The sequence below is a fragment of the Myxine glutinosa genome, chromosome 5 (assembly GCF_964187855.1).
Source record: "Myxine glutinosa chromosome 5, kmMyxGlut1.1, whole genome shotgun sequence".
Lineage (NCBI taxonomy): Eukaryota > Metazoa > Chordata > Myxini > Myxiniformes > Myxinidae > Myxine > Myxine glutinosa.
Genome location: NC_136265.1, coordinates 49,366,655 through 49,391,810, shown reverse-complemented (window position 1 = coordinate 49,391,810; position 25,156 = coordinate 49,366,655). Strand labels below are relative to the sequence as shown.

At 45.2% G+C, this 25,156-nt stretch overlaps 2 protein-coding genes across 2 annotated transcripts in view; one reads left to right on the top strand and one right to left on the bottom strand.

Moving 5' to 3' along the window:
• Positions 1-1,529: 1,529 nt before the first annotated feature.
• Positions 1,530-25,156, bottom strand: LOC137428624 (protein shisa-9). The gene is made up of 2 exons (XM_068118527.2): positions 24,594-25,156; positions 1,530-1,891 (listed from the first exon to the last, which is right to left on the bottom strand). The coding sequence occupies exons 1-2, from the start codon at positions 25,154-25,156 to the stop codon at positions 1,663-1,665; spliced, it is 792 nt and encodes a 263-aa protein (XP_067974628.2). The 3' UTR covers positions 1,530-1,662.
• The window catches only part of LOC144892264 (uncharacterized), a 42,770-nt gene continuing 34,972 nt past the window's right edge, over positions 17,359-25,156 (top strand). Inside the window, exons 1-2 of the mRNA XM_078778015.1 lie at positions 17,359-17,426; positions 24,091-24,281. The gene's annotated coding sequence lies outside the window, so the exon portion shown is untranslated. The remainder of the gene's footprint in view (positions 17,427-24,090; positions 24,282-25,156) is intronic.

The following is a 25,156-nucleotide window of genomic DNA, read 5'->3' as shown; positions in this document are numbered from 1 at the left end:
CTGAAATATTCGGGTAGTTTGGGAATGCATAAAGTTTTTTGTTTTTTTTGGAGGGAGGGCAGGGGGAAGGGGGGTTCAAGAAAGCAGGAAGAATGTCGCTGTTAAGACAAGGGCAGGTTAAAGCGGGATGGGGACAGAAGAAGTATCTTCATATTGGGAGATTTTTATGGGTTAATGACTTTCAACCCAGTTTTGGCCTTTTTATAGGCTTGACCTACATGGTTTGACTGTTGCAATAGAAATGATGCACTTTTTACACTTAGCTTCAATCAATTGTTTGTCCTTTCAAATCCACCGCATTCTTCTTCCCCAAACTTCCTGTTCATTAAGAATTAAACATCTTTTTTTCCTCTTACCTTCTCACTCAGAGACTTTCAGTCATTGACCGTTTGCAATCTCGCGAGAGCGTCGCACACCACTCTTATTGCGGAAGGTGTGCAAAACAGTTCGATAAATATCAGTCGGTCATGTTGAGTGAGTTTTGACTGAAATCACAGCCTCGGATTGGTTGCTGATACATCCTTTTGGAATCGGAACTCACTGATATGGCCTTTAAGTGTTCTTATTTTATTTTCCTTTTCTTCTTTCACTAATAAACTTGAGAACTTTTACAGAAATCATGTTGGATGGAGCACAATGCTCGCTTACACGGTCACCTCACTTTTGCTGAATGTCAAGGTTCCTGTCGGGCGTGAGCGTTCAGGAGCCCCTGCAGGTGGGACTCGCTCCACGTGCAAAATTCTCTCAACTGTGTGGTGACGGCGGGTGGGTGAGCGTTGCATGTGGAGCTGGTGTTGGTTTTGTTGCGCTCTTGGTGCTCCACGGATTGGGGATCCCGCTGGGCCGTCCCAGGTTCCGGCCCCGAGTCCGTAGCCCATGCTGTCCCCCCATGATGTCCCGGGATGTGAATGGGTCTTTGTCATGCGCGTCCGACCCAGCGTCTGGCTTCCCCCGGCAAAATGCAAGTCTTCAGGACCAGCAGAAACTGTGCTTGGTATCATTGTTGAGTACAAGGGCATTGCCAAGTGTGTTGGCCCTGTTGTGGGACCTTCCTTTGGCTTGTTGATGCGCCCTCTTCCTGCTTCCTGCAAGTCCAACTCTGTGAACGCAAAGCAGGAACCTCCACGTGCGTGGATTGTATGTGCAGGAGCCGAGCGCGCGGGGCTTGACATGTCCAGGGTAGAAGTCCTGCAGGCACCTCCGGTCGGGGATCCTGCACCCTGTGTTCCGCCTTGTGCCAACGAGCCTGGGCAGCACCGCCGACCCCCGAGCGTGTTGCCCTGGATGAGAGCCCCTGGGCCGGTCAGGCAACCCATTTGATGCTTGGACACAGCAGGGCTACTTCTGAGCCCTTCCTTCCTTTGACTCGTGATCTCGTAGGCGGGTGGTGCGAGTCCTGGGGGTGGATACGGATGTCCGAATCCTCCTGCATTCACCTGCCCTGCCGTCAGACAGGATCACGGATGCCCATTCAAAATATCATCCTGGTACTTGCAGATCGCTGGCGTGTATGCAAAACATGGCAACCACAAATTGAATGTACGTAATATATTGCTTTCCTTCTGCTAATATATGTATATGTATATGTGTTTGTGTATTACTGAAATTGGCACTCAGCTCCACTTTATCATTAGTGATTGACTCTGGTAACTTGCAGATACCCTACTTTGCATGCACTCCAAGAAATTGATAACTTTTAAACCTTTTGCAATGATGAATGCTCGATGTTGGTGGTACTACATGGTTTAGCTTGGCTGTATTGTGCCTACCAGAATGGCCTTGACCCTGTGCGCAGACTGCGTCGGGTGGTGGTAGTCCTCCACGCTGGTTCTGGGCCGAAGCCGTGCCAGGCCTGCATGCAGGTCCTTCGTGACGGAGGAGCTCCGTCAACCTAAAGTGGAACATATGCAGTAGGTTTCGTTGTGTTCCAAGTCATGTCTAGCAAAGGTTGGTCGCTAAATGTCTTTGTCAAATATTTGGTTCAGGAAATTCAATTATGATGTCACAGCTGTTTCATTACGCCCCAGAGGTCCATGAAAGAACAGTCCAGGGATTTATTTTCTGATTTTGCACAAGATAACATCAAGCATGATTATACTTTTAATATACATATCAAGATTCCCCAAATCCCAAATCCCAAATCTACACTTTCCAATTGTGAAAATGACATTTTGCACCTCATTACGTGTGATGTGTCCACAGGTATGTGTTTGGAATAAGAGATGGTGGTTCATGTGCAGCCTGTGGCTGCCAGTTGCATCATTTCTGGAAGTGCAATGTCCTCCCCGCCCCCATTACCAACAAGCAGGTAATCATTTTGCCGACCTTCGAAGGATCACAGGCTAAGTCAACCCACCTGGTGGTAATTTAACGGCACGGCGGGGGCTTGAACTCGGGACCCTACCATCTCAAGCCACCTTAACTGTTAAGCCGGCACTCCTGGAATAAGAGAACATTTAGAATATTGCATATGCATTGGGAGATTGGGATCGGTGTTGGGCGTAACATGTTGAAGTCCTGATTTCAAGCCCCATAAAGAACACCAGATGGGTTGAATCAGCCTGGCGTACTTCCGAGGTTGGCAAAATAAGTACAAGTGTGTCCCCTGGGACAAATGAGCCATCTGAGCATCCTGCATTGGAGCGGAGACCCATCCAGGATAATGCCCACTCGTCAATGAAAATTCCTCACCAGCCCTATGCACTTGAGGGTGCTAAAGGAATGGTTTTTAGTATTATTACCCTATGCACGCGAAGCTAAAAGCGGGGATAAGCAATTGGTTCACTTCCGTCTGTCTGTCCTGTCTACAAACGTCAGTTTACTATCTCGGGCTAGGAGCTAGGGCTAGGAGCTAGGGCTATGAGTTAGGGCTAGGAGCTAGGGATCGGAGATAGGAGCTAGGGCTAGGAGTTCGGGCTAGGAGCTAGGGCTATGAGTTAGGGCTAGGAGCTAGGGATCGGAGATAGGAGCTAGGGCTAGGAGTTCGGGCTAGGAGCTAGGGCTATGAGTTAGGGCTAGGAGTTAGGGCTAGGAGCTAGGGCTATGAGCTAGGGCTAGGAGCTAGGGCTATGAGCTAGGGCTATGAGCTAGGGCTAGGAGCTAGGGCTATGAGCTAGGGCTAGGAGCTAGGGCTAGGAGTTAGAGCTAGAGCTAGGGCTAGGAGCTAGGGCTATGAGCTAGGGCTATGAGCTAGGGCTATGAGCTAGGGCTAGGAGTTGAGGGAAGGAGCGAGGGATCTTTGTTCCTTTCAAATTTCTTTCTAGTTTTTCATGTTTGTCTTTATTCATTCTAATTCTTGCTTCTTTATTTCTCTCTTTCTTTATCTACAGCGCATTCAGAAAGTATTCAGACCCCTTCACTTTTTTCACATTTTGTTATGTTGCAGCCTTATGCTGTAATCGTTTAAATTCATTTTTTCCCTTATCAATCTACACTCAATACCCCATAATGACAAAGAGAAAACAGGATTTTAGAAAGTTTTGCAAATTTATTAAAAATAAAAAACTGAAATATCACATTTACATAAGTATTCATGCCCTTTGCTATGACACTTGATCATCTTTGAGATGATTCTACACCTTGATTGGAGTCCACCTGTGGTAAATTCAATTGATTGGACATGATTTGGAAAGGCACACACCTGTCTATATAAGGTCTCACAGCTGACAATGCATATCAGAGCAAAAACCAGGCCATGAGGTCGAAGGAACTGCCTGCAGAGCTCAGAGACAGGATTGTGTCGAGGCACAGATATGGGGAAGCCGACAAAAAATTTCTGCTGCATTGAAGGTTCCCAAGAGCACAGTGGCCTCCATAATTCTTAAATGGAAGAAGTTTGGAACAACCAGGACTCTTCCTAGAGCTGGCCGCCCGGCCAAACTGAGCAATCGTGGGAGAAGGGCCTTGGTAAGAGGTGACCAAGAACCCGATGGTCACTCTGACTGAGCTCCAGAGATCCTGTGTGGAGATGGGAGAAACTTCCAGAAGGACAACCATCACTGCAACACTCCACTGATCTGGGCTTTATGGCAGAGTGGCCAGACGGAAGCCTCTCCTCAGTGAAAGACACATGAAAGCCTACTCAGGTAATCCATTGCCTACTATACCCCCATAAACGTAACACAAAGATAAGTTGATGATGTCATCGGTGCCTTCATTATGACGTCATCTATATATATATATATAAAAAACACAGTGTGTGTGTGTGTGTGTGTGTGTGTGTGTGTGTGTGTGTGTGTGTGTGTGTGTGTGTGTGTGTGTGTGTGTGTGTGTGTGTGTGTGTGTGTGTGTGTGTGTGTGTGTAATGTTACCGATAGACTCCTAAACGGAGAGGCTTACGTGCTTGATATTTGACATAGACATGGCCATTGAGCGTGGGACGAACATGGCCGAACTCAAAATATTTGACGATCCATATTTTTTATTCATATTTACCTCAGCGCATTTCAGCGCACGGAATCAACGGAATCAGAGCAGGTGGGCGCTGATTCGCTCAGAGCGATCACGTGATGACGCTATGAACGATATGACGCTATGAACGATATGACGCTATGACGCCATGAAAAAAAAAATCGCTATGACGCTATGAAACGCTATGATGCTATGAAAAAAAAAATCGCTATGACGCTATGAACGATATGACGCTATGAACGCTATGAACGCTATGACGCTATGAACGATATGATGCTACGAACGCTATGATGCTACGAACGCTATGACGCTATGACGCTATGAAAAAAAATCGCTATGACGCTATGAATGTTATGAGGCTATGAAAAAAAAAATCGCTCGCTTTGCCAAGGGGCTCGCTCCCCCCCCCCCCGTTCCCCTCCCCTCCCCCTCCCCTCCCCCACCCGGCAATGCCGGGTACTTCTGCTAGTAATTCAATAAGTACAACATTTGATCCAATCAGTATGAAAAAAAAAATTCTCTGCAACTGTTAGGAGCAGTTGGAGCACCTCATCCTGTAAAATTTTTAACGGTATATATGACGTCATAGGTCACATGGTACGGGCGCCATATTGGAAAAAAAATTGCACCTCTATTTCCGAAACCGCTCCATGGAAAAAATTGAAACGTGGCTCATTGTAAAGAATCCCCCATGGGGGATGTGTTGTTAACGATGACGTCATTGGTGCCTTAATTATGACGTCATAATGAGAGAGAGACAATGCTTCGTCTGATAAGTTTGAAATTTCATAAGCATGATTTACACAATAATTATATTAGAGAATATAAATGTATGATGTCATCCCTCACGTGGTCTGGCAGCCATATTGGATCAAAGAAAAAAACCCTTCAAAAACAGAAAAGTTGGCTCCTACCTAGTTGACTGCACAGGGTAAGTATTCTATGAATACCATCTAGTATTTAAGGTGATGATGTAAGTAAATATAGACATTTTAACATTTTTCACCATAACTTGACTAAGGTTTGCCTGAACAGAATGAAGTTGGCTTCTCGATAGCTCAGTGCAAGCCAAATCTACACTTGATTTACAGCATACCCCTCCAGGTTAAATGTCAAAGTCTTACACCCCTAAGAGTTTTAAACCACCATTTCGGTTTTTCTCCCTTGTTTCTGCCAATGTCCAAGCTGTACTTCTGATGTGGCTGGCACTTTAGGAATTAAAATTTGCATCATTAATGGTAATACAAAACATGTGGGTTTGACTTTTTTTTTTGGACCTTGACATTATTTTTTGACCTTGACATCATTTTTTGACCTTTACCTAATTATTAAAGGCGTAACCCAATTATAGACATTTTGACATTTTCACCAAAACTCGACCAATGCTTGTCTGATTGGAGCGAAATTGCCCTCTGTAGATACCCGAGGGCAAGCTGCATTACACTTATTTTACATCATACCCATCTGTACTTAAGATCTGTAAGTCTTGTAAGTCTTGTAAGTTGCTTGAAGGATCTGTAAGTGATCATCTGTAAGTCATCTGTAAGTGTTGTACTTCGGCTTGCTTCGATCTCTCCACGGCATCAAAGTTTGAGTGTTTTCCCGTTCGTTTCTTCGTCCAATTTCCGCTGGGTATTTTGTTGTGTATGTGTTATTGTGTGTTTATATTTGGTTTTGGTTTTGTAGTTGTTGAAAATTTGTGTGTAATTAGTCGTTTTTTTTTGTTTGCGCCCCGTGCGGCCTGGTCTCTCGGGGCTCCCCCCCCCCCCCCACCCCCCCGTCAGTGTTTTGTGAATATGGGTTCTTTCCTTCATAGTATTTGCTTGTTTCTTTGATTTTCTTTTCTCCCCCCTCCCTCTCACGAACATCTTACCCTTTGTCCAGCATTTGGAAAACAGAACAAACAAATAAACAAACAAAAAAAATTCTATATTAATTCTTTCTCTCCTCCCGGACACGTGCTTGTTCGCTCTCCTCCTCGTCTCGACTTGTGCCCCGCCCCTATATCTCGTTTTTCTTCCATCTCTGCTCCTGCTTTCTCAAATCCACGTTCTCACTTAGAGACTTTTCCCAGATTGTTTTTCATGGTTTTGTTTAAATATTATTTAAATATGTTTAAACCGCAGCCGTGATGCTGACCCCCCCCCCCGCCCCCCCTCCAGAATTTCCATGTTTTAAACATTTCCCAGTGTGTACCCTGGATTAGAATAGGTGCACCGTATCCCTGTGTGTCGTAAGAGACGACTAAGAGGGTTGGCGTCAGGAAGGGCATCCGGCCATAAAAACATTGCCTCAAAAAGAGAACCATGACAATTACAACTACATATGGGCAGGATACAGCTACATATGGGCAGGATACAGCCCGAAGTGGAGATCGGTTTCTGAGGTTTGGGACATGGAATGTAGGGACAATGGACAGGGAGATCAGGAGAAGTGGTGGAAGTATTGGTCAGAAGAAGAGTGGACATATGTTGTGTGCAAGAGACGAGATGGAAGGGAAGTGGTGTGAGAATGGTGAAGGGTAGGCAGGGACAGAAATACAAGTTTATGTGGCAAGGGTGCCCGGAGGGCGTGAATGGTGTTGGTGTCCTGTTTTATGAGGAGTTTGTAGACAGTGCGGTGAGCGTGACTAGAGTGAGTGATAGGTTGATGATGGTGAAAATGATGATTGGAAAGCTCTCGGTGAACGTCATCTCGGGATATGCTCCGCAGGTTGGTCGAAGCGATGAAGAGAAGGACAAGTTCTGGTGTGCGATAGAGAAGCTGATGGAAAACGTGAAAGATGAGGAAGTTGTTGTGGTAGGAGGAGACCTAAATGGACATGTGGGAAGGAGTATGGATGGTTTTGACGGAGTTCATGGGGGTTATGGATATGGTGTGAGAAATGGAGAAGGTGAAAGGATTTTGGAGTTTGCGGATGGAGCTGATTTGTTGATTTGTAATACTCAGTTCCAGAAAGACAATAATAAGCTTGTTACATACACGTCAGGTGGGTCGACGACAACCGTTGACTACCTGATGGTGCGTAGGCGAGATAGGGGGCACCTCCGGGACACAAAGGTGATCCCGGGGGAGGAGGCTGTTTCACAGCACCACTTGGTTGTCTGCGACATAAGGGTGAAAGGTGCGAGGAGAGCTCGGCGGGTGAGGTACCAACCGAGAATGAAGGTGTGGAGGTTGAAAGAGGTGACAGTAAGGGAGGCATTAAAAGAGAGGCTGAGTAGGGTCGAGGATGATGTGGTTGAGCTTGAAAGTGGTTGGATGTCGATGAAAGCTAGTCTGTTGGGAGCCGTTGGTGAGGTATGTGGATGGACAAAAGGACCACCGAGGCACTCGGAAACATGGTGGTGGGATGATGAAGTTGGAAAGAGGATTGACGAGAAGAGGAAGAAGTTCAAGGAGTGGCAGAAGGTGAAGGGTACGGGAGCAGAAATAGCAGAGCATGAAAGTTATAAAGCAGCCAGGAAGGCTGCAAAGAAAGAGGTAGCAAAGGCGCAGGAGGCATGTAGGAAAATGTTCGGAGAACGCTTGGATTCAGAAGAGGGTCAGAACGCAGTATTCAGGATTGCAAAGCAGATAGCGAAAGAGAGGTGTGATGTGATGGGGGTGAGTTGCTTGAAGGATGAAGTGGGACAAATCGTTGTCGACCCAGATGGAATTAAAGGAAGATGGAAAAGATATATGGAAATGCTGTTGAATACAGAGAATAAATGGGATGACAATATAGAGAGTAACCCAGTTTTAGGACCGGCAGAGAAGATAACTGAGAAGGAAGTTGAGGAAGCGATAAAAGCAATGAAGAGTAGAAAAGCGGGAGGGCCGACGGGAGTTGTGGGAGATATGTTGAAGGCAGCAGGAAGTTGGGGTGTGAAGAGAATGACAGAGATCTGTAATCTGGTGGTGAAAGAAGGCCGCATTCCAGTGGATTGGGAACTGAGTACCCTCGTCCCTCGATACAAGGGGAAAGGTGACCCTCTGGAGTGTGGCTCGTACCGAGCGATAAAGTTATTGGAGCATGGAATGAAGGTATTGGAAAGGGTGTTGGAGAGGAGGATAAGGAAGAAAGTGAAGATCGACGAAATGCAGTTTGGATTTATGCCAGGATGAGGAACGACAGACGCGCTTTTCATTGTGAGGCAGTTGCAGGAGAAGTACTTGGAGAAGAGGAAGAAGTTGTTTCTTGGGTTTGTTGATCTGGAGAAAGCATTCAATAGGGTTCCACGCAAAGTATTGACATGGGTGTGGTGAAATTGTACCAAAGTTGAACCCAGGTGTGGCGCTCCCTTAAACCGCTGGGCGGTGTCTATAAGACCTCGGACGTCCACGACTCGAGGCCACTCCTGCGACATCATTATACAATGCCATGTAGAATTGAATGGTACGTACCCGCCTATATTCTAGGTTTGCTTGCATTGACTGATATATTCAATCTTTCTCATATGATGCCTAGATCCTGACATGTATGTTGCATGATGTACTTTACAGGATGATGTACAGATCTGATTGAGATTAAACCATACATATGGAACACGTTGTGAATCTGGTTGATTTCCACAACACTTAATCTCAATCAAGATCTTCGGGAATGGCGGGACACGAGTCTGGCGATGGCCGGATGAACGCTGATCTCAGACGAGCGTTTCCCGACATTCTCCATGATCCTGCGTGGCCCACCTCGGAGAAGAATGACCAGCTGAGGGCCCATCGAGCCAGCTCCAGCCACGGAGCTCTGACGACTCTCGCTGCCGGTCTACCTCGACGGGACCGGATGCGCAAGCATTTTGTGGAACCGCGCCGTCAAAGCGCGAACTGCTCTCCTGGGGCCCGGACGCCGGAGCAGGCGTGACGGACTCCGGCAAGGCGCCTGCTGAAGGAGGCCACTGGGAAATGTCCTGGGCCGCAACCCCGTCGGAACGACGGACCCGCTTGGCGCCGAAGGTACGAGTCTAGCCTCGGTTGCTCGAAACGCTAACGGCTCCGTCCGAGAGAATCATCCGAGATTTGCGTGCCTCGGCCCGAGATGAGATTCCCACGCGAGTGATCACGACTCCCATGTCGGCCATGCCTCCACACGGCTGGCACACTCCGACCACTCGCTACTCGGTGGAATCGCCTCCTCCGCGCGGGCCGGCACACTCCGACCACTCGCTGCTCGGTGGAATCGCCTCCTCCGCGCGGATCGCGCACTGCTCGTCGGGATCACGCCGTGCCTCACACGGCCGGCTCTCCCTGACCACTCGCTGCTCGGTGGAACCACCTCCTCCGCGCGAATCGCGCACTGCTCGTCGGAATCACGCCGTGCCTCACACGGCCGGCTCACTCCGGCTGCTCGGTGGAATCACCTCCGCGCGAATCGTGCACTGCACCCATCGCGTGCAATACTCTGGGAGGCCGACGATTCCGATCGCTGCTCGGAATCACCTCCTCGCCCCGAAGCCGCACGTTGCTCCCTTCGCGGGCCCTACTCGGTGAGGCCGGCGATTCCTATCGCTGCTCGCCGGAATCACCTCCTCATGCACGAATCACGCGCAGCACCATCGCTGGATGGCATCCTCACTAGGCACGACGCGCCAGTCGTGCGCGCCGCATCTTCGCTGGATGGACCCCTTCTTCACGCGAAGCGCATGCGATTCCCCTCGCTGGCACTACTCTGTGGCCCCGTTGCTGCTGGTCGGAATCCCACCTACGCATGGCTTCTCAGCGAGGCTGGCGAACACCGCTACCCGGACTCGCCTCAACGCGTGAGGCTCGTTTGGCTCCACTCAGGGACTCGCCGAGCATGGTCTTCCTAAACTTTCATCTTCTTCCGCTGTCATAACCTTAATAAACAATCTTAAAGGGTTCTAAGGGGTTCACGGCACTCTGGGATTTGTGAAATGTGATTTGTGTTGGCGTGATGTATCGTATCATGCTAGATACCGTTGATAACTACCGCACTGCTGCCGCTATTCCCCGCTTCAACCCCGGACAAACCCTGCCCGAAAGCCATCGAACGAGACGCTACTTCAGGCCGTGCAAATTACTTGCGGCCCAGCGTGCTCGCCCTCTCGTCTCAGCGTGCCACGCTGGCTCGACAGGCCGAGGACGACTTTCGGTTTCGCTAACGAACCGCACGCGCCCGAACCAATTGATGACGTCACCGACTAATCACACGTTTGCTCTACGGCGTCATTAACGTAATTGCGTGCTTCACGCGATCTCATCATCGGGGATTCGTTTACATTTCCATGTACCTTGGTAAACTACGTACCAAATGTCCTTTACGTAAACGACAAACTACGTAACGCGGCGCTACCTCAAGGTCGCGCGCCCGTGCCGTTTAGGGAGTACACGGTGACCTCGTGAAATGGTGACATTGAGCGTCGCGCCCGACTCCCTTGTCTCCTGCGCAAGTAACGGGGGCACCGTACTGCCTGCTCGTCCTTGACTCTGGGCTTGTTGTTCATCGGACAGAGCTCTTGGCTCGTATCCACGCACATTTCGAGACTGCGAGACGCCTCGTCTGATTCCATTTTCCCTCTGCCCCTGACTGACTGTGCCTCTGACTGACCCAGACTGTGAAGGTCGTCTGACTTCGGTATGCAGCGCACCGCTGCAGCCTCGGTGGGGGGGGGTGGGATCCCAGGAGGTTGGGCAATCCATCCGCGATCCGGATGCCGTTCGGTATAACGCCTCGCACCTCGCCCCTTGTGGGGACCCAGGATGGACAATCCATCCGCGATCCGGATGCCGTTCGGTATAACGCCTCCCACCTCGCCCCTTGTGGGGACCCAGGATGGACAATCCATCCGCGATCCGGATGCCGTTCGGTATAACGACTCCCACCTCGCCCCTTGTGGGGACCCAGGATGACGTCCATGGATGTCTTTGTGTCTTTGAGTGAGTCTTTGAGTCCATGGATGGTCGATCCGAGCCATTCAATGAAGGCGTTGAATGGATGGATCGGTCGGACATCCGTGGATGGACAATCCATCCGGGACATCTAGCATGGATGGACAGTCCATCCGGGGCGATGGCTGTCTTTGGGTCTCTGAGTCTTTGCGTCCGTGGATGGTCGATCCATCCGCGATCCGGCTGGATCCGTGCCACGCAATGAAGGCGTTGAATGGATGGATCGGTCGGACATCCGTGGATGGCCAATCCATCCGGGACATCTAGCATGACAATCATCTCGACATCTAGACAATCCATCCGGGACAACGCTGAGACAAACAAGGTTTGTCCAGCCGGGTCTCTCTCTCTCGGTTTGTGAAGGGGACAATTCAATTCGCTTTGAATGTGACAATCCTTCCATCCGGGGCATCCTCTCGGTAGCCGGTATAGCCGATCTTCTCCGATCCTCCGAGCGCTGTACAGCAGGACAGGATTGCCATATGCATCCCGGAGGTTCTGCGCGCTTCGCTGGAGAGGCGCGTTTCGGTCGTTTTTGTCGTCCATCCGGGACGTTCTCTCGGCAGCCGGTAAAGCCGATCTTCTCCGATCCTCCGAGCGCTGTACTGCAGGATGGGATTGCCGTATGCATCGCGGAGGTTCTGCACGCTTCGCTGGGGAGGCGCGTTCCGGTCGTTTTGTGCGTCGTCGTAATCAGCCATGCCAGTCGTCCAGGCAGCCTTCAGAGGCCGCTCGTGTCTCGTGCGAAGGATTGCTGCCAACGGTAGATTCACGTGCCGAAACAAGAGTTTGTAATGCGTATGAGCTGCCGTCAGAGGACGCTCGAGTCTCGTGATTCAACAGGGCCGCTGCCGGTGTCGAGTAACTCTCGTTATGGCTCTCATCGATTCTCTCCCTCGGCAATTCCATGACATGGACCTAACATGGATCGACCATGTACCCTTGGGAGCCTAGGCAGGTACAGACTGCAATGGACTTACTGTAATGGCCTCCTGTCATGTCATCTTACTTACTGTTACAGCTTACTGTAATTCCATGACATGGACCTAACATGGATCGATCATGTACCCTTGGGAGCCTAGGCCGGTACAGTCTGCAATGGACTTACTGTAATGGCCTCCTGTCATGTAACCTTACTTACGGTTACAGCTTACTGTAAAGAGGCTTACTGATTTACACATGTGTTGCATTGCGACGAATGGACATTCGCTCTTCGCCAAGGTACAACGTATCCTATCTAGCTACTGTGCCGACGACCCCGCTGTAAGACTAGACTATTGTGACCCACGTGACCGTCCCTCCCTTCGCCTGATACACCCCTGCCTGAAGCAGTGAAGGCACTGAGGTGCCCCTCCGACACCTGCCTCCAGCGGCTACTCCGAAGCAGGGGGGACTCCGAGCTTGGGGATGTCGTACCCGGTAGTTTCCGACCCTGTGTTGGCAGGGTAATTTCGCCATCCTGACCGCTATGGATGGACCGACTGACTTTATAGGGAAATATGTCTTTAACACCCCAATAATAAAAAAACATATGTCACCCACAGGGTGAACCGTATCTTGCCAAAATGTGAAAATTCCGTTTTTTCGTCATGACGTCATCAAATGACGTCATAGCGTCAAACTGTTTACAGATCTGGGAAGCACTCATCAAGGGCATTCATATGAGGTATTACTCGATATGGTACCTACGATTTCAAAATTTGACCTTGGGGTCAATAATTTTCGACCTCCAGCGCTAACCATGAAGGTCAAGGCCGATCGCCACCAAAAACTAATCAGCTGAGCGCCATACCATATACTAGATTCCCACCAAGTTTGGAGATCATAAGATCAAAGTTACTCAAAAAATAAGGGTTTCGTCGACCTCCGTGATTGACCGCAAAGTGACCTTGACCTTTGACCTTGACCTTCAAAATTTTGTGTGCTGAAGGGTATCTCTATAGGACTCTGATATGCGAAGTTACAGGAGTTTCCAATAATAACTGTGGTCTACAGAGTGATCTAAACGTGAAAAAAAATGATTAACCACAAACAAAAAAACAAAAAAACAAACAAACAAACATACAAGCTGACTAATACATCTTGCAAAAACTTCGTTTTGGCAAGATAATGATGACTTCCTCAATCCATTAATGCTGACGCGCACTCACTTCCTGCCGAGCGGCAGTATAGTTCTAACGGTGGGGAGAATGTGGTGAAATTGTACCAAAGTTGAACCCAGGTGTGGCGCTCCCTTAAACCGCTGGGCGGTGTCTATAAGACCTCGGACGTCCGCGACTCAAGGCCACTCCTGCGACATCATTATACAATGCCATGTAGAATTGAATGGTACGTACCCGCCTATATTCTAGGTTTGCTTGCATTGACTGATATATTCAATCTTTCTCATATGATGCCTAGATCCTGACATGTATGTTGCATGATGTACTTTACAGGATGATGTACAGATCTGATTGAGATTAAACCATACATATGGAACACGTTGTGAATCTGGTTGATTTCCACAACAATGGGCATTGAGGAAGTTAGGAGTGGAGGAATGGTTGATCAGAGTAGTGATGGCAATGTACAAAAGAGCGCGCACAGCTATAAGGACGAAGGACGGGAACAGTGGTGAGTTTGAGGTGAAGGTGGGAGTGCATCAGGGGTCGGTACTAAGTCCACTACTATTTGTAGCTGTGATGGAGGTGCTGGCTCAGAACGTAAAGGAGGGTTTACCGTGGGAGTTGCTGTATGCAGATGATCTGGTGTTGATTGCGGAAAGTATGGATGGACTGAAGGAAAAGATGAACAAGTGGAAGGAATGTATGGAGACAAAAGGTCTGAAGGTGAATATCGGAAAGACGAAGGTGATGGCAAGTGGTAAAGCATGTGGTGAGGTGGAAAGAACTGGGAAGTGGCCCTGTGCTGTGTGTAGGATGGGTGTCGGAGTGAACTCTATTCAATATACAATGTGCGCTGAGTGGGTTCATCAAAAATGTAGTGGTTTGAGAGGGTCATTAACCAGTGTGGCAGCTACATTCAAATGTAAGGTGTGCACAGAGGGAGCTGCAGATGGAGGAAATGTTGAGTTGGATCTTGGAGACGGCATGAAGCTGGAAGGTGTGAAAACATTTTGCTACCTCGGAGACATGCTGAATGGAGAAGGTGGATCAGACTCGGCAACGGTTGCTGGAGTGAGATGTGCATGGAAGAAGTTTCGGGAACTGAGTGGCGTGCTGATGATGAGGGGAGTGTCGTTGAAGCTGAAGGGAAAGGTGTATGCTGCATGTGTGAGAAGTGTTATGATTTATGGGAGCGAGACATGGGTAATGAACGTAGAGCAGCAACGAAGGTTGGAAAGGGTGGAAATGCGAATGGTTCGCCGGATGTGTGGAGTATCGTTGAGAGAGAGGAAGACAAATGATGAATTGCGAAAGATGATGGGATAGAGCCTGTGATTGATGCTGTGAAGAGGAACAGGTTGAGATGGTTTGGTCATGTGTTGAGGAAGGATGAAAGTGACTGGTTGAGAAGAGTGATGGAAATGAATGTAGAAGGAAGTAGAGGACGGGGAAGATCAAGAAAGACTTGGCTAAAGATGGTGGAAGAAGAAATGCGGGCAAGGGGGTTAACAAGGAGAGATGCAGAAAATAGGGCAAAATGGAGAAGATTGTCATGTGGACCGCAAGGCTAACCCCCGCTCTAGTAGGGAAAATGGCCTTTAAAATGCATGTTGTTGTTGTTGTTGTTGTTGTTGTGTACCCATATGAGTTAAAGGTCAAATGGCGGTCTGAAAAAAAAAATACGTTTTTTTTTTTGTCATCGCTCAATTTTGCCATTGCGGAATTTCAAATAATGCTTGGACTTCCAAGATGTTCTTGCATCATAATAGTGGGCCTGCACTGAAGTTGTGCACCTGGTATTTGATTACTGGTAGTGTCCTTTACCTACTTTTCTTTCTGATTGTGACCTTGTTAACAAAAAACACCTTCGAATAATAACTTGAATAATTTTCCTCCGATTTTCATGATGAGGTTTTTGGATGGATTGTAGATGGGGACGCATTTTCGTTACTTACACTCAATCCCTAAATGTTGAAGGTCAAGGTCATATGGTTGTCCAAAAAAAAAATATGGCCATCATTTGATTGTGGGAATACTGTCTGTCGATCGCCAAGGGTAAGCCTCCCTTGGCTGGGGTGATCGCAGATATCCCAAATCTACAGTTAATATTAGCAGTTAATATTTACCTTCGCAAAAGCGGAAGGTTATGTTTTGATCGCTGTGTATTTATTTGTATGTCTGTGTGTGTGTGTGTATGTTATTCGCATAACTCAAAAAGTATTCAACCGAATTGCATGAAATTTGGTGGGATGATTGGTTATTATACGGGACACATTTGATTAGATTTTGGGAGCAATCGGGTCAAAGGTCAAGGTCAAGGTCACGAAAAGGTCAAAATCGTATTTTTGTTGTTCTGTTCCCTACACTCCCATGCCAAGTACAGAACAGTAGCTGCGGCGAAGGTATGCGCTCTACCGAGTGCCCGTTCTAGTTAATGATTGTGACCAGTTAATATTAGCCTGTTAACTGTGCAGGGGATGGGTTATTATAATCACTTCTGTGTGTCTGTCCGGGCCGTAACTTTTTTTTACCATTTGTGTTATTGTCGTCAAATTTTCACCAAACCTTTATTATGATAATAACCTGGTGTTGGCTTAGCGGTTAGGGTGCCGGCTTGGGATCCTAGGATCCTGAGTTCGAATTCTGATCGATCGCTGAATTAACGCCAGGGGGGTTGACTCGGCCTGTCATTCCTTCCCAGGTCGGCAAATTGAGTACCAGTTCGCTGGTAATTCTCTGTGTGTCGCAAAAGGCGACTAACAGGGTTGGCGGCAGGAAGGGCATCCGGCCGTAAAACATTGCTTCAAAAAGGGGACCACGGTGCCCGAAAAAGGCCAACCCCTGCTCTGCGGGGAAAAATGGCCTCTAAAGGTGGTCTCTCTCTTTATTATGATAATACGGAGAAGGCAAATTAAGAATTTTGTCAAAAGGTCAAAGGTCAGTGTCACAAAATCGTCAATTTTCATCCAATTGACCTGAAATTTCAACTTACCATTTGAGTTTTGTCATCAAATTTTCAACAAAGCTTTAATATGAGAATATGGAGAAGACAAATTGATAATTTTGTCAAAAGGTCAAAGGTCAGCATCACATAAAATCATCAATTTTCATCCAATTGACCTGACATTTATATTTACCATTTGGGTTTTGTCATCAAATTTTCATCAAAGCTTTATTATGAGAATATGGAGAAGTCAAATTAAGAATTCTGTCAAAAGGTCAAAGGTCGGCATCACATAAAATTATCAATTTTCATCTAATTCACCTGAAAATTTTAGAATTTGCATATTGCGTCACTGAATTGGTCTCACCAATCAAAAGCTACAAGCCGATTGTTTGTTTTTTTTAGATCAAAAGGTCAAAGGTAAAGATTGCATAAAATTACCAATTTTCACCAGATTGAGCTGAAATTTCAAGAATTTGCATATTGGGTCACAGAATTGATTAACCAATCAAAATGTAGAAGTTTTTTTTTTTTTTAAATATCTAAAGCTCTAAAGGTCAAGGCTACATAAAATCATGAATTTTGTTTTTGTTTAAAAAAAAACTGTTTTCATTATTTTGAGCATGCAGAAGAAGAAGAAGAAGAGAAGAAGAAGCTCGCGACTGCTGAATACAAACGGATGTGGACGGGCTTTGCATTTTCACATGTTTTCTAGTTATTCTTATTGTTATTAAAGGAGGAGAATGGAGAAAAAGAGAGTGAGAAGAGAAGGGGGAAGGGGAATACAAATAAGGGGAGTTATATTGTGATTAAATAAAAATTCAGTGAATTTTTTTTGTTTTTGGTTGTATTATGGAGCCAAATATTAAAGTGTAATTATAATGTGATGATCGGAGCATTTGAACACGTCGTAGTTAATGTTTAATTTTAATTTTTTAACGACATCATTTTGCGACATAGTCATTGCATACCACGTGACAACCCTTGCACTCTTTGTGCTTCCACTCCAATGTGCAATTGCCCAGCCTTCTGGATTTGATTCCTATTGATGTTGACTTTATGCACGTCGAGGCCGAGTAAGTGATTCAATCCTTTTATTCAGGCTTTTGCTTCATGGTGTGTTTAAAATGACGATTGGCAATTGTAGATGCATGAGATCCTCTTCGAGGGCCTCTCACGTGGTCCAGCTTGGTCCAGTTTCTGAAGTATTTGATGCACTGGATTCTTTACTCGACTTGTGTGGAATTTTCGAACACGCTATAGATTGCACTGTGCAATGACAACATTTCTGAATGGCCAGGCCAACATTCTGGAGATATTGAGACTTTGCCTTATCTCCAAGATGATTGCTCGGTAAACACGTGGGTATTCATTCGCTGCGGTTGGTAATGCAATGTTTTGGAAGCTATGACTGGGTGCTTACTGCTTGAACTATGCATAGCATTGTTGATTCTGGGGTTAGGACGGGAGAGAGAGTCGGGGAAGACTTCATAGACATCATGTTTGGCGTCCACATGTCGTGTTGACGAGCACAACATGGCACAACTGACGCTGCGCTTGGAATCAACCCTTTCTCTCTCTCTCTCTTTCTCTCTCTCTCTCTCTTTCTCTCTCTCTCTCTCTCTCTCTCTCTCTCTCTCTCTCTCTCTCTCTCTCTCTCTGTCTCTGTCTCCCTCTGTCTCCGTCTCTCTCTCCGTCTCTCTCTCCATCTCTCTCGCCGTCTCGCTCTCTGTCTCTCTCTCTGTCTCTCTCTCTGTGTCTCTCTCTGTCTCTCTCTGTCTCTCTCTCTCTCTCTCTCTCTCTCTCTGGTTTGTACATCAAAGAGCTTAATTTGTTTCCAAGGGTTGGCCCCTCAAAGTCCTCTTTAATTGTATGAGCTCTCAAAGCCCTTTGAAAATATGAAGGTGTCCTCCTTTCCTACCTTTGATTTTTTTTTTGTATCCCTATTTCTCCCCTTCCCCCTGCTCCCCAATCCACTGCCTTACTATAAGCTCACTGTTTCCTCTTCATTTCCTGTTCTTCCATTCCCTTGCTTGTTGTTGCACCCGCCTGCTGTTGCACCGCCCCACTGATAATGCATTACTCTGCCATTTTGTTCTTCCTTGAGCCTAGATTGACGAGTGACCATGAGGATGCGGTTTCCTTATTACTTGCAAAATCGAAGATTTTTCAAGTATATTGGTCGGTTGCGTTTGTGGTTCTGTTTGTTTGTCTGTCTGTTTGTTTGTTTGTCACCGGCCTACAGGTCACAATTCTAAACCGATTGTCACGAAACTTCACCAAGTTGTGTAGGTCGTCCCAATTGAGAAGTCTATTGATTTTGAGGTCAAAGGTCATCTGGAGGTCAAATTTCTAAAATCGCCATTTTAAATCCGATTGACTTGAAAATTGAATAACATTTGCACATTGAGTCACTAAATAGGGAAACCAACTATTTTTTAGGACAAAAGGTCAAATGTCAACTCAAGGTGAAACTTCCGAAATCATGAATTTTCATCTGAAAACCCATCAATTTTCGTCCAATTGACTTGAAAATTGAACAGCATTTGTACAATGCCTCACTGAATTGGGAAACCAACTATTTTTGAGGTCAAAAGGTCAAAGGTCAACTCAAGGTCAAACTTCTAAAATCATTTGTCATCTGAAAAATCGTCACTTTTCATCCTGTTGACCCGAGCTTTGATCAAGATCGTCAATTTTAATCTTGATGAAATGGACAATTTGCTGTATCAATGGAAAACGTTGGGGGATGGGGGGATTTATAACATGTCCCTAAAATAGGTGCCCTTTTTTTTAAGGTTATTTCTCTGAAATAAGCTCATGGAGTGGGTCGCGGTGTCAAGACATTGGAAGTCCGTACATACGTCCGTTAACATTTGACGAGAACATCTCTGCTCACAAACTACTTGACCGATATGGACCAAATTTGGTACGATGCATCACTACAGCAAGGTCTCATGGGGTTGTGCTTCCAATCAGGAGGTGCCCCTATGGGGGAGGTTGAAGGGAGCTTTTGCCCCAAATATTGGTATTTAGTTCAAAAATCTTCTTCTCAGAAACTGCCAGACAGATCCAGACTAAACTTGCCACGAGGCATCGGGACCATGCCCTAACCTTAAGTTGTGCTCCTCATTGATGTATCTCCCTCGGAAAGGGGGCCATGGGCCCCCACCCCGAATCCCTCATTTTCACTGAAACATCTTCTCCACAACTACGACACCGAAGCAATACGGACCCAATTTGGTACAATGCATAGGGGACAGTAAGGTCCCATGGGGTTGTGCTCCCCATCCGGATCCGCCCTGTAGAAGAGGCTGAAAAGTTGGGTTTCACAGTTGGAGTAATGTTTGAAGTTTTGTTTAATTGTCAACCTGTTCACCTCTTTCAACACACACACACGTCTGGAGACGTTGAACGAAATCGTCCATAACTTTAGCACAGATGGCACGGAATATGCTCTGCACCGCATTAGTGATGCGATCTCATCGCTCATCCGAGGACTGTGAGCACATGAAATAGAATCTGTCCTTTATGAGACCCCACAAAACAAATAGGGAGTCAGGTTTGGGGATCTTGGAGGAGGGAGGGGGAGAAGCAATGGGTTCACAAAAAAGAAGAAAACCGAGGTTAATTGAAAGAGAAGGTTGACAGATTGAGTGCGAAACAAAAACTTCCAACATTGCCCGAATGGTTCCATATGAGTTTTCACTGGAAAGCCGTGTTTGCTTGTTGTAATCAAAGAGGAACCACCTTTGGAGGCCATTTTTCCACGCAGAGCAGGGGTTGGCCTTTTTCGGGCACCGTGGTCCCCTTTTTGAAGCAATGTTTTACAGCCGGATGCCCTTCTACTGTATACTGTCTACTTCTTCTATTGTATATCCACGACCACCGGTTATATCACATTTAATTATTTATTAAAATTAACTTTACCATCTCCACTACCGATTATACCACAATTATTTATTTATTAATATACACTTCAGCACCTCCACTGCAGTTTATACCACAATTATTTAATTATTTGTTCATATACACTTTGCCATCTCCACTACAAGCATAGCACGTTGAATTATTTATTTATAAATACTTTATCATGTCCACTACTGTTTACACCACATTTATTTATTTATATACACTTTATCATGTCCACTACTAATGACACCACATTTTTATTTGCATATTTATATGCAGTTACCACTACCAAGGTACCACATTGAATTATTTATTTATTACCTTCGCAAAAGCGGAAGGTTATGTTTTGATCGCTGTGTATTTATTTGTATGTCTGTGTGTGTGTGTGTATGTTATTCGCATAACTCAAAAAGTATTCAACCGAATTGCATGAAATTTGGTGGGATGATTGGTTATTATACGGGACACATTTGATTAGATTTTGGGAGCAATCGGGTCAAAGGTCAAGGTCACGAAAAGGTCAAAATCGTATTTTTGTTCTGTTCCCTACACTCCCATGCCAAGTACAGAACAGTAGCTGCGGCGAAGGTATGCGCTCTACCGAGTGCCCGTTCTAGTTTACATATACTTTACCATCCAAACAACCTCAATACCACCTTTAATTATTTATATACACTTTACCATGTCCACTACCGATTATACCACATGTATTTATTTATTTATATACACTTTACCACCTCCACCACAAGCATAGCTTCTTGAATTATTTATTTATATAGACTATCATGTCCACTAACAATATACCACATTTTCATATGTATATTTTTATACACCACGTTTTTACTTATATATTTTTATACACTGTACCATCTACCTAACCTACACACCACCTTTAATTATTTATTTAAGTATATACCTTTTACCATTCTAGTACCTATATACCACCTTCAATTATTTATTTCTTTATTTATACACACTTTATGTATATGTATATGTATATGTATGTATATGTATATGTATATGTATGTATATGTATGTATATGTATGTATATGTATGTATGTATATGTATGTATATGTATGTATATGTATGTATATGTATGTATATGTATGTATATGTATATATATATATATATATATATATATATATATATATATATATATATATATATATATATATATATATATATATATATCTGTGCAGCGTCTGTCCTGTACTGTGTTGTGTTGTGTTGTCCTGGGTTGTCACTGAACTACTTTCTCAAACTTTTGTGAAATCGTAGCAAACTTCTGGAATGCACATATCTCTCCCGTCGGTATGTCCTAAGGGTATTTTTTTAGAAAAATTTTCCAATATATATATTTTTGGGGGGGAATTTTTTTTTTTCAACTTCAATTGTTTATAAAATGTGATATCACGTATATTACAAATACATTTGTGCAAAATAATTGTTTGAATTATGATTGGTTTAAACCATGGCAAAACGGCAACTCGGGTACAGTCATTTATCTTTTTATCTACACATCTGGGCAGTGTCTGTGTTGTTACTTCACGACTCCCTCAAACTTTTGTTTCCGTGGTTGTGAAGTGTTTTTAATGACGTTGTGGTGAGGTATTTTGAATTATGTGGTGGTGAGGTGTTTTTAAATGATGTGGTGGTGAGGTGTTTTTAAATCATATGGTGGTGAGGTGTTTTGAATTAATTGGTGGTGAGGTATTTATAATTACGTGGTGGTGAGGTGTTTTTAATTATGTGGTGGTGAGGTGTTTTTAAATCACATGGTGGTGAGGTGTTTTGAATTAATTGGTGGTGAGGTATTTATAATTACGTGGTGATGAGGTGTTTTGAATTATGTGGTGGTGAGGTGTTTTGAATTATTTGGTGGTGAGGTGTTTTTAAATGACGTGGTGGTGAGGTGTTTTGAATTTAGTGGTTGTGAGGTGTTTTTACTACGTGTTTTATGGCTGTGAGGTGTTTTTATTACGTGTTTTATGGCTGTGAGGTGTTTTTATTACGTGTTTTAAGGCTGTGAGGTGTTTTTATTACGTGTTTTATGGCTGTGAGGTGTTTTTATTACGTGCTTTAAGGCTGAGGTGTTTTTAATTTCGTGGGGGTGAGGTGTTTTTATTACGTGTTTTAAGGCTGTGAGGTGTTTTTATTACGTGTTTTATGGCTGTGAGGTGTTTTTATTACGTGTTTTAAGGCTGAGGTGTTTTTAATTTCGTGGGGGTGAGGTGTTTTTATTACGTGTTTTATGGCTGTGAGGTGTTTTTATTACGTGTTTTATGGCTGTGAGGTGTTTTTATTACGTGTTTTAAGGCTGAGGTGTTTTTAATTTCGTGGGGGTGAGGTGTTTTTATTACGTGTTTTATGGCTGAGGTGTTTTTATTTTTGTGGTGGTGAGGTGTTTTTACTACGTGTTTTATGGCTGTGAGGTGTTTTTATTACGTGTTTTATGGCTGTGAGGTGTTTTTATTACGTGTTTTATGGCTGTGAGGTGTTTTTATTACGTGTTTTAAGGCTGAGGTGTTTTTAATTTAGTGGTTGTGAGGTGTTTTTACTACGTGTTTTATGGCTGTGAGGTGTTTTTATTACGTGTTTTAAGGCTGAGGTGTTTTTAATTTCGTGGGGGTGAGGTGTTTTTATTACGTGTTTTATGGCTGAGGTGTTTTTATTTTTGTGGTGGTGAGGTGTTTTTACTACGTGTTTTATGGCTGTGAGGTGTTTTTACTACGTGTTTTATGGCTGTGAGGTGTTTTTATTACGTGTTTTAAGGCTGAGGTGTTTTTAATTTCGTGGGGGTGAGGTGTTTTTATTACGTGTTTTATGGCTGAGGTGTTTTTATTTTTGTGGTGGTGAGGTGTTTTTACTACGTGTTTTATGGCTGTGAGGTGTTTTTACTACGTGTTTTATGGCTGTGAGGTGTTTTTATTACGTGTTTTAAGGCTGTGAGGTGTTTTTAATTTCGTGGGGGTGAGGTGTTTTTATTACGTGTTTTATGGCTGTGAGGTGTTTTCAATTTCGTGGTGGTGAGGTGTTTTTATTACGTGTTTGATGGCTGTGAGGTGTTTTAAATTACTTGGCGGTGAGGTGTTTTGAATTACTTGGTGGTGAGGTATTTTGAATTACGTGGTGGTGAGGTGTTTTGAATTACGTGGTGGTGAGGTGTTTTGAATTACGTGGTGGTGAGGTGTTTTGAATTACTTGGTGGTGAGGTGTTTTGAATTACGTGGTGGTGAGGTGTAATCGTCCCAAATTTCCAGTCTGCACCTACCCCTCCCCTATGTATGTGCTGAGGGGTTCTTTCTTGAAAACAAAACATTCAACCTAAATCTTCAACCTAAATTGCCTATTAAAATGTAATATCACAAACACAACAAATACATTTGTTCAAAGTAATTGTTTGTATTATGATTGGTGAAAATCATGACAACACAGCAACTCAGGTACAGTCATTAGCCTCAGTTAAAATAAGCCCGTTCCTCAGTATCGACGCTTGGTAAGGCGAGCGCAGCGAGCCGAGACAAGCTAGTATATATATATATATATATATATATATATATATATATATATATATGTATGTTCAGTTGTTAAGGTGCAGTTGGGGGCTCCATCCTGGATGAGGAGTTGCATCCTTGTTTTTTTCTTTTGTTTTGTTTTTTACAAAGAGGTTTTTGCTTTGGCCTTCTCTTTCATTCGGACCGTCTCTGGTCTATTGCCATGGTGACCACAATAGGTTTTATGAATGGTGTTTTCAGAAGATCTGATGACTCATGGCAGGTTTGAAGCTAACTCGACTTTGTTTCTTTAATTTTGACCCTTATTCAGAAGGATCCTTTCTTATCTGCAAGACCTTGCTTCCCTGCATTTAATGCTGCATTCCCTTGTGCATCTCATGCTGTGACAGGGTACTTATCTTGCCATAGCACATGGTATGAATTTACACACGGACATCTCATCTAAACAAATCCCTGGCTATGTGGTTGCAGTTTCATAGCAGCAGAGGGCAATCTCTGGAGGTAACTGCAATTTAACAAAATGCTCTCTTTATAGTACACATCGAATCAGAAAATGAATGATATTTATTGTATGTGTAAATTTTTTTTATAAAGGTGACAGATTGGGAAGGGTGGACAAAGGTGCATTGAAATGCATCTCAGGCAGATAAGTGACCTCGATTCAATGGATGGTGAATGTGGACCAAATCAGTCAGTTGAAATGTATGGACAGCATGCAATACCATGGTTTTAGGTACTGTTGATAATGCAAGGCTTGTTTGCTGTATCCATTGGCATGGTGTGCCGTGATCAATGCAGCACGACATAACATACCTGAGCACGTGTCCCTCCGGAGGTTCTGCACCAGGCTTGTAGATTCCGACTTTGGTGAAGATCCCAAGCAGGAGGATGAGCGCCACCACCCCGCACACGATGTACACGATCAGATGCGTTTTGTCCCGAGTCGGATCGTACGCGTTGGGGGCTTTGGCACCATGTGTGGGCGAACCCTGCTCGTGCGCGTGGAACGAGCGGCTCCTGTTCCTGCACATGCTCTGGTCGAGGCTCATGAGCCATTCGAGGCAGCAGTAGCGGAATCCGCAGGTTCCACAGCAGAACAGGTACGGTGGGTCTTTGCACAAGAACGGCTCGTCCCACTGGCCCATGACATCAAAGTATCCTTTGCACAACCCGGGCGGCGCAATCTCTTTGGAATCGTCCAGGTCCGTAGCATCCGCCAGGAGCTCTAGGGCGCTTAGGTTCTGATGCAAGGGCACACCGAGCACACCCAAGCGATCCGCACGCACCAAAAGCATCGGCTGCAGTAGCAACTGCAGTAGCAACAGCAACGTGGGAACACAGGCCAAATCGGCCAAGCAGCACACTACCGCACACAT